Raw genomic sequence first — 10,104 nt, 5'->3', positions numbered from 1 at the left:
ATAGGAAGAGAGAGAAAGAACCAGACATCATCCTAGTACATGTGCTGCTGGGGCTTCAACTCAGGACCTCATACTTGAGAGTTCAGTGCTTTACCCACTGAGCCATCTCCCAGACCACCAAACATGTTTTTTTAAAAAAATGTTTTTATATTTATTTATTTATCCTCTTTGTTGCCCTTGTTTTTTATTGTTGTTGTAGTTATTATTGTTGTTGTTATTGATATCGTCCTTGTTAGGTAGGACAGAGAGAAATGGAGAGAGGGCGGGAAGACAGAGGGGGGAGAGAAAGATAGACACCTGCAGACCTGCTTCACCGCTTGTGAAGCAACTCCCCTGCAGGTGGGGAGCCGGGCTCGAACCGGGATCCTTACACAGATCCTTGTGCTTTGCACCACGTGCGCTTAACACACTGCGCTACTGCCCAGACTTCCACATGTTTGTTTTTATCTAAGATCTAATGCCCTTCATTTTGTCAATCATTTATTCAGAAATCATTTTTTGGGCAGTCACTGTGTGCCAGGAACTGTTAGGAGCTGACCCTTTGTGCTGCCAGTGAAAATCGAATATGGTGTCATTGCTTTGGAAATTAGGGAACATTATGCTCAGTAAAAGACAATAGTGGCGAAAGACTTTAGTCACAAAAGACCACTGTTCAGCTCTGGTTTATGGAGGTACGAGGGATTGAACATGGACTTTGGAGCCTAAAGACTTAAGAGTTTCTTTGCATATCCACTATGCTGTCTCCCCCATCTTCTCTTTTAATCTTTTTTAATATCATTAAGTGTAATTAAAAAATATTAATTTATTTTCACCTTTTTTGTTGCCCTTGTTTTAAATTGTTGTTGTAGTTATTATTGTTGCTGTTAGGACAGAGAGAATTGGAGAGAGGAGGGGAAGACAGAGGGGGGAGAGAAAGATAGACACCTACAGACCTGCTTCACCGCTTGTGAAACAACTACCCTGCAGGTGGGGAGCTGGGGACTCGAACCCGGATCCTGAGGCCGGTCCTTGAGCTTTGCGCCATGTGCACTTAACCCGCTGCATTACCGCCTGACTCCCTATTAAGTGGAATTTAAGAAACATGAAGAGAAGGGAGAAACACAAATGAAACTTGGACTGAATTTTGTATATTGCACCAAAGCAAAGGACTCTGGGAAGGTGGGGTGGGGTAGGGAGCTGGGAGAGGGCTTTAGAGTCCTGGTGCATGATAATGGGAAAGGAACCAAGTTGGGGTTAAGAGTGTTTTGCAGACACTTATCATGGTGAGATGAGAAATTTTACCCATGTGTCAACACTTGATACTGTAAATCATTAACCTCCTAATAAAATGATGAAAACAGTATGAGAGGATTGGAATAGATGTTGAAATTGTCATTGGCAAAGTGGAAGGGAGGTGTTAAACTGAGGCAAATGTACTTGTGTTGACACACACTGCACCTTCTGCTGGTCTTTGCTAAGTTGAGATAGATAGGGTAATGCCAATTTGTAGAAGAAAGAGGCAGTTTGTTTTCTGGCCTTCCTCTAGTGTCACTTGGCAGTGGGCAACTAGCAAATGCGGACTGTAATGGCTTTTGGGTGCCAGTAAAATACCTGGGCCTGGAGACCTAGACTGAATAAAGAGCTAACTAGTCACAAGAGGGCTGCAAAAATAGTGACACAGTGGGAGAAACAGGACAGGGAGGACCCCTGAAAAGGGCTGCGGTCAGAGAAGGCAGTTTTGACACTCAGGGTCTTTGTAGGATAGCAGCTTCAGGGTGAAGACTTGGGGGCCAGGAGATAGTTCACTCAGCAGAGCTCAACCATTACCATGAGGGGGGACCCAGGCTCAAGCACTGGCACCACAGGGGAACACCAGGAGTGATGCCAGAGATCTGTTCTATCATGAAGACACTCTGTACCTTCTGCTAATCATTGAGGAACAAAAATAATTTGGTTGTTTGGAGGGAGTTTGTGTGCTGAGCAGACTTAGGCCTTGGCTTATGTAGGTATTGACTGTAAACTTGTTTTGTAACTCCCCACTGATTGCTAAGAGGAGTGGGGGGATGGGGGAAAGACCCAAGGTGTGGGGAGTCAAGAATATTAATGCATTGTAATCTCCAATCAGGCTGAGTTAGTTGTGTGACTCAGGTGGGGCTAACAGGTATATGGCCAGTGAGCACAGATTGCAAAGGCAGTGAGGGGAATGAGTGTAGCTGACCCTGATACTTTCCTCTAAGGAATAGGAATTGGATGGGCTCCTGTAGAAGAAGACCAAGAAGCAGATGGAAACATGAAAATAGCATTTCAGAAAGACTGTGATACAGAGGGACACTGACAACTGCTCACTGAGCAGCTTGAGAGAGACTGCAGACACAGATTCCTGGCTGAGGAGCAGAGACTCTTTTTGACCACTGGCTGTCCCTCTCTGTCTGTCCTGCAAAGCATGTGGCTGCTGTGCATGGTGGCCCTGGTGGGCCTGTACCACCTCGTGCGCTGGCACCGAGAGAGGCAGGTGGTGAGCCAGCTGCGAGACAAGTACGTCTTCATCACGGGCTGTGACTCGGGCTTCGGCAACCTGCTGGCCAGGCAGCTGGACCTGCGAGGCTTGAGGGTGCTGGCGGCATGTCTGACGGAGAAGGGGGCTGAGCAGCTGAGGGACCAGACTTCAGACAGGCTGGAGACGGTCATCCTGGATGTCACCAAGTCAGAGAGCATCGCTGAGGCCACCCAGTGGGTGAAGGACCGAGTGGGTGACAGAGGTATAAAGTATCTATTTCATTTACTTAGGCATAAAGATATTTAATCAATTAATTTATTTTGGATAGAGACAGAAAGGAATTGAGAAGGAAGAAGAGAATAGAATAAAGGACACCTACAGTACTGCCTCACCACTCATGAGACTTCCCTTCTGTAGATGGAAACTGGGGGCTTGAACCTGGGTCCTTGTGCACTGTAATGTGTGCGCTCAACCAGATGCACTACCTGCTGGCTCCTATTTATCTTTATTATTATTATTTTAAAATTACTTTTTATTAGTGATTTAACAGTGGTGTACAAAGTAGTGAGATTACAGGGTGTACTCACTATCACAGTTTTGTGCTCTTCTTGTCCCTGTTTCTCCCTCTCCCCACAGGCTAAACATCATAGTTTTCACAAAGTCTTAAAAGTGACTACATTTTTTTAAATTTAATTTTTTATTTATAAAAAGGAAACACTGATTAAACCAGAGGATAAGAGGGGTACAACTCCACACAATTCCCACCACTAGAACTCTGTATCCCATCCCCGCCCCTGATAGCTTTCCTATTCTTTATCCCTCTGGGAGTATGGAGCCAAGGTCATTGTGGGTTTGCAGAAGGTGGAAGGTCTGGCTTCTGTCATTGCTTCCCCGCTGAACATGGATGTTGACAGGTCGATCCATACTCCCAGCCTGTCTTTCTCTTTCCCTGGTGGGGAAGGCCTCTGGGGTAGCAGAGCTCCAGGATACATTGGTGGGGTGTCTGTCCAGGGAAGTCTGGTTGGCATCATGCTAACATCTGGAACCTGGTGGTTGAAATAGAGTTAACATATAAAGCCAAACAAATTGTTGACTAATTATGGACCTAAAGGCTGGAATAGTGCAGATGAAGAGTTGGGGGGTCCTCCATTTTGTAGATAGCTAGTAGGCATATTTTAGTTATATTCCAAATGGTCTGTGGCTATACTAGTTTTTTTTTTTTTTTTTTTGCCTGAGCCTGAAATCTGATATGCAGGTGGATCTTAGTTATTGTCTGGGGAGATGATATCATGGCTGGAAAAAGGACCAGAAAGCTGGACCAGGGAAGAGAGTAGCTCCCTAATATGGGAAAGGGGTATAAATATCGTTGACTATAAATTCCATCGATTTGACGTGATCTGGGGCCCATGTTCAGCTTAGGAGCCTATGTGACCTCTGCATTCCTGTAGATCTGAGCTCACATTCTGTGGTCATGACTAGGAATGTTCCAAGCTGCCCCAATATCAGGACCCACCTTCCTCAGTTGTAGCATAGAGTATGTTGTCCAGCCTCCCTTCGGTGGATGGAACATTCTCTACTATTGTTGATCCAAGTTGAGGGCAAGGTCCTATGGGGGCTCACAAAGGGGTCTATTGTGTTGTTCCTGATAGGAATGGCTGATAACAATGGAGAGAGGGATTTATTTGAGGTCTAGGCCCATCATGTCTGTTTGGGAATCTCAGGAGTCCTCGATTAGGGCCCCAGCTGATGGGGTGTTATTTTATTTTATTTAGATAGAGAGAGAGAAAGAGGGAAAGAGAGGGAGAGAGAGGGAGAGAGATATGGAGAGACTACTACATTGAATCACTGAAGTTTCCTTCAACGCAGTGAGGGCCAGGTCCAAACTTGAGTTGTGTACCTGGCAAAGCAGCACACTATCCAGGTAAGCTATTTCCATGACCCTGTGTGTCATTTTTGTCTGAATCTGAATTCTTATTTTGACTTTCATTGTTTTAGGACTCTGGGGCCTGGTTAACAATGCAGGCATTTTCCACCCAGTTGGCTATTCTGAGTGGCTGAAGATGGAGACCTATGTGAATATCTTGAAAGTTAACCTTGTTGGTTTGGTGGAGGTGACTTTGAGCATGCTTCCCTTGGTGAGGAGAGCAAGGGGGAGGATTGTCAATGTCTCCAGCATCTTGGGAAGAATTGCTTTCTTTGGTGGAGGATACTGTAGCTCCAAGTATGGAGTAGAAGCCTTTTCAGATGTTCTGAGGTAATGCTCTTAAGTTAAAACAAAAACAGCTAAGGGCTGGGTGGTGATACACTTGTCTTAACTCAGTCCCAGAGGTCCCCAGGATTCATTCCATGTGGCTACACCTTTGCCAGATAATGGCTCCTGTAGGCACCCATTAAGTGACTTCCTTCCTTCCTTCCTTCCTTCCTTCCTTCCTTCCTTCCTTCCTTCCTTCCTTCCTTTCTTTTTTTTTCATTTCCCTATCTGCACCTTAAGTGACTTTCATGTCCAATCAGCTGTGGCTGTGAGTGAGAAGTCACATGGAAAAAAACATTGCTGGGCAAACTCCCCCCCTTTTTTATTTTCCCTTTTGTTGCCCTTATTTTTTTATTGTTGTTATTGTTGTTGTTATTGATGTTGTCATTGTTAGATAGGACAGAGAGAAATGGAGAGAGGAGGGGAAGACAAAGAGGGGGAGAGAAAGATAGACACCTGCAGACCTGCTTCACCGCCTGTGAAGCGATTCCCCTGCAGGTGGGGAGCCAGGGGCTTGTCCTTGCTCTTCGTGCCACGTGCGCTTAACCCACTTCGCTACCACCCGACTCCCCCACCCTTATTTAAAATCTTTATTTATTTATTGGATAGAGGCAAATGGAAATTAAGAGGAAGAGGGTGATAGAGAGTGAGAGAGGGAGAGAGACAGAGAGATACCTGCAGCACTGCTTTAACACTTGTGAAACTTTCCTCCTGTAGGTGGGGACCGGGGGCTTGAACCCAGATCCTTGCACATTGTAACACGTGTGCTCAACCGGGTTGTGCCACTATCCACCCCAAGGAGGAGAATTTTCTAGACTAGACTCTATTACTTATTTTTTCAGCTGCTGGTAGCTGCTGGTATCCCTTAGATTGTGGCAAAGTCATTCCAATCTCTGCTTCTGAGGTCAAATTGGGGAATGGACTCAGGACCCTACATGTGCCAGTCCTTCATTCTGCCATTGTGCCACCTCTCTGGTCTCAGTGGTTCAATTTTTATTTTATTGTTTTATGAGGGGGAGAGAGAGAGAGAGACAGAGAGACAGAGAGAGAGAGAGGAGGGAGATATGGTCTGCTGCACTTTCCCTGGATTCCTACTCCTCTTTGTTGCTCTCTTGTGTGGTGCTGGGGCTGGCATTCAAGGCTAGCATACTGGGTCACCTCCTTCATCCCTAGAACTCCTTTGAATTCTATTACAATTATTTGCTTAGCTGTTAACTTTCTGGAGTTGTGTATGTAAAACAGCACAATACCTGCCATAAAATTCTAATTTTCTCTTGCTTGATTTCTTCTCTTTTCTTCATGGCTCATGTGTGCAATGCATGGCAGGTGCTTAATCACTGTTTTCAAGAATAGTAGCAGAATCAAATGTATATAGCTGCTTGTAAAATCACGTCTCTATTATAAGATTTAGAGATATTTAGTCCTCCCCCCTTTATTTAAAATACCTAGTCAAAGTACTTTGTAGCCTGCTTTTTTTTTTTTTTCTCCTTGAGAACACTGGAATTGTGATATCTTTCAATCACATAAAATAACTTGAAGGTCTTGTTTTAGGCGTGAACTTAGACACTTTGGCGTGAAAGTCAGCATTGTTGAACCTGGATACTTCAAAACTGGAATGACAAAATTGGAGAATTACCTGGAAAAAATGAATCAGAACTGGGAAGAAGTCCCTGAGTCTATTAAGGAATCCTATGGACAGCATTTTTTTGATACCTGTGAGCTTCTCCTTTGATAGCTAATGAGTATCCTTGCATGAGGAGGGATAAGAGGGTTGGGGGTGAGTGAGTGATAGATCTTTTGAGAACAATACTCTTGGAACAAAGCCTTCCCAGGACAGGAAGCTCTTATTGCCCTCGCAGTTGGCTTGGTGATGGTTGTTAGCAGCCGAGAAAGAGGACATTTTGCCGGTCTAGGGCTATAGTCTGCAACATGAACATTGCGGGCCTGGCAATATGAGCACTAAGGTGGTGTTACAGGTTTAGAGGTATAGAATCTCTTGACCTTGAGTCGGGGTGCCCTTCTATAGTTTGGAAAGGCTGGTATGGGAGAATTGTTTGACTGAAAAGCAGAGTTGGATTTTGTTTATCTTTTTGGTCACAAAGGGCCTGTCTTATTTTGAGAGGAGGGAGTGTGTAAGTGGGAAGGGGAAAGTAGACCAGAGACTGAATCTCAGGTGCAGCCACATGGACCTCATAGGAGCGAGATGGTTCCCTTTTCTCTCCCCTCCTCCCCCTCCTTTCCTCTCCCTCTTCTGTCCTCCCCTCCCTGCCTATCATATATGGAATCCAGAAGATGATAGAAGATGATTCTTTTTTTAAATTTTTTTAACCAGAACACTGTTTAGCTCTGGTTTATGGTGGTGTGGGGGATCGAACCTGGGACTTTGGAGCCTGAGGCATGAGAGTCTGTTTGCATAACCGTTGTACTATCTACCCTCTGTCCAGAAGATGATTCTATTTCTGTGAAGATCATGCCCAAGAATGATAATCTATAGAGACAGAAAACAGATTATTTAGGGCTGGGTAAATTGATAAGAAATGGGAGTGACAGCCAATGGGCACAGGGTGGGGATATTTTTGGGTTGACGAAAATGGTTGTGTGTGTATGTGTGCATGTGATCAAATTTAAGGCCCTACATATACAGATCAGATGCTGTGGTACTGAATTACATCCCTGGTATTAAAATGTTCTTGATGGTGGCACAGCTCTGAATATACTAAAAACCACATATCTGCATACATGGCTGAATTTTGTGGTATATCAGTTACAGATTAAGAGAGCTGTTGAAACGTTTCCAATGGCTAAACTAGGTTTATATATTTATACTGTTCTCCACATACTTTAAAGGGTTTTCCAGTTATGGAATTAAGTTTTCAAAGAAGAATTAATTAAAACTACAATTCTAGATTTCAGTTATGCTACTTATATTTTAAGCTATACTAGGTACTGGCTACCGTATTGGGAAATACAGGTCTGACTGGCCTCATTATAGATAGCTGTTATATGCAGTGACTGCATATAACAGTCTTAAAAAATAAAAAAATAAGGAACAGACTTTGTGACTGCTATTTCTTTTTTTTTGCATGCAGGTCAAAATAATCTGAGGCAAGGACTGTTGAGTTGTAGCCCAAATCTATACCTGGTCACGGACTGCATGGAACACGCTCTGACATCTGTGCATCCCCGCACCCGATATGCGGCTGGCTGGGATGCTCAGTTTTTGTTCATCCCTCTTTCTTACTTACCCACATCACTGGCAGACTACATATTGACTAGATCTTGGCCTAAGCCAGCCCAGGCAGTCTAAAGAAATGTGGGCTTGAAATGCATCACTGAGATCTCATTTAATCCTTACCTGGAGCCTAAATGTTTATAACAAACTTTCTTACCTAAACTGACATCTAACAAAAGATGTCAATTTAAAGTAACATATTTCTTCCCCCTCCCCATTTTTTGTTGCTCTTGTTGTGGCTGTTATTATTGTTGTTGTTGGATACATAGAACAGAGAGAAATCAAGAGAAGAGGGGAAGACTGAGTGGAGGAGAGATAGACACCTGCAGACCTGCTTCACCGCTTGTGAAACGACCACCCCCCCCAGCAGGTGGGGAGCCCAGGGCTTGAATGGGGATCCTTAAACTGGTCCTTGTGCATTGCGCCATGTGCGCTTAACCTGCTACACTGTCGCCCAGCCCCCAAGTAACATATTTCTTAAACTAAATGCTAGATGTAAAGTTGTAGATGTTAACTAGCATTTGCTATGCTACACATACCCAAGCATGTAATAATGAAAATAAAATAATATAAATCAAGTCTGTGTAATATCCGATTTTGAACATATTACTATGCTTTGTGGATGGTATTATTGAATATAAAAAATAGGGGTTAGGTGGTGCTGCACTTGGTTGTATTGCACACATTAGAATATAAAAAATACCATTTTTGGGAGTAGGGCACCAAAGTAAAAACCCTGGGTTGAGGGTGAAGGTGGATGTTTGGCTTCATGGGATGGGGGGTGGGAGAGTCAGGGAGTGGGGGTTAGAGGGGGGGAGGGGACACAGTCTTTTGGTGGTGGAAATGCTGTTTATGTACACTTTTATTAATGTGTAGTCATATAAATCACTATTTAATTAATATGAGAGGGGAAAATTGATTGAATGTCTCAAACTTTTTTTTGAACAGACCATAGGCTGAGTCTTTGATATGTTTTTTTTTTTTTCCTCCTCCAGGGTTATTGCTGGACTCGGTGCCTGCACCATGAATCCACCGCTCCTGGAGGACATTTTTTTCCCCTTTTTATTGCCCTTGTTGTAGCTTCGTTGTAGTTATTATTATTGCCCTTGTTGATGCAATTCGTTGTTGGATAGGACAGAGAGAAATGGAGAGAGGAGGGGAAGACAGAGAGGGGAGAGAAAGATAGACACCTGCAGACCTGCTTCACCATCTGTGAAGCGACTCCTCTGCAGGTGGGGGGCCGGGGGCTTGAACCAGGATCCTTACGCCGGTCCCTGCGCTTTGCGCCACATGCGCTTAACCCACTGCGCCACCGCCCGACCCCCAAGTCTTTGATATGTTGACTCTCTTAAAAGCTTAGACCAGGGGCAACAGAAGCAACCGGTCACACAGCTAGATACAAATAATGTCAAAGGACATAAATTATGGTGATATTGTGTGATACAGCAAATCCTAACAAAGGGATTTTTCAAAGTTAACCCAATTGCCAAATAATGCGATTATAGCAGTAACTATCTATTGCCTTCTTAAACCCTAAGTCAACAGGAACCTCCCACTTCCTCTATAGAGCCTATATTTCCCCAGTCCTGGAACCTCTAGAGTAGGGCTCACTTTCCTGCATGCTTCTCTCAGTTCATATCATTTGGGGGAGTGGGAGGGGACACAATCTTTTGGTGGTGGGAATGGTGATATTGCATCTGCTGATCTCAACCTAATCAACACAACGAGTACCAACTCAGCATGCTTCACTTCAGATTGTGTCCAGATACGTCAGGCATGGAATGTCAACCCTTGAGCCTCATTACTCGGGTGGGACCTTTCCTTTCATAGGATTCTCTAATTCTATTCCAGGTGGTTCACTTCCTAACAAAGTCCCAAAACCTAGATATAGACCAGGTCCCATGAGATAGAGCATATATTTACATCTATAAATTAGGGTAAAATATATACCTGAAAGCAAAAGTACACAATAGTCTACAGTGAGTCAGTATGAAGTTCATAATGAAATAGTATCTACTTAGACTTAGATACCCTCCTCACCTATTTCCTATTATACTTCCCTCTCTCACTCCCAAGCTATCCTTATCAAAGCAAGGACTGCAAAAGCTGAATAAGGGCAAGAGACTGGCATACTTTAACAATGAC

The 10,104-nt window shown here is 43.9% G+C and overlaps 1 protein-coding gene across 1 annotated transcript; it reads left to right on the top strand.

Annotated features, from left to right (window-relative positions):
• The first annotated feature begins 2,013 nt into the window (after nt 1-2,013).
• LOC103124260 (17-beta-hydroxysteroid dehydrogenase type 6) lies at nt 2,014-8,537 on the top strand. Its single transcript, XM_007534977.3, has 4 exons — nt 2,014-2,738; nt 4,472-4,730; nt 6,279-6,442; nt 7,817-8,537. The coding sequence occupies exons 1-4, from the start codon at nt 2,423-2,425 to the stop codon at nt 8,032-8,034; spliced, it is 957 nt and encodes a 318-aa protein (XP_007535039.1). The 5' UTR covers nt 2,014-2,422; the 3' UTR covers nt 8,035-8,537.
• The last annotated feature ends 1,567 nt before the right edge of the window (nt 8,538-10,104 follow it).

This window comes from Erinaceus europaeus, chromosome 7, assembly GCF_950295315.1.
Source record: "Erinaceus europaeus chromosome 7, mEriEur2.1, whole genome shotgun sequence".
NCBI lineage: Eukaryota > Metazoa > Chordata > Mammalia > Eulipotyphla > Erinaceidae > Erinaceus > Erinaceus europaeus.
Note: the sequence above shows the minus strand (reverse complement) of the source record. Positions and strands in the feature narration are given on the sequence as shown.

Coding starts and splice junctions, on each gene's coding strand:
- LOC103124260 (XM_007534977.3), top strand. CDS start 2,423: ATGTGGCTGCTGTGCATGGTGGCCCTGGTGGGCCTGTACCACCTCGTG. Junction 4,731..6,278: donor GCCTTTTCAGATGTTCTGAG/GTAATGCTCTTA, acceptor GTCTTGTTTTAG/GCGTGAACTTAGACACTTTG. Junction 6,443..7,816: donor ACAGCATTTTTTTGATACCT/GTGAGCTTCTCC, acceptor TTTTGCATGCAG/GTCAAAATAATCTGAGGCAA.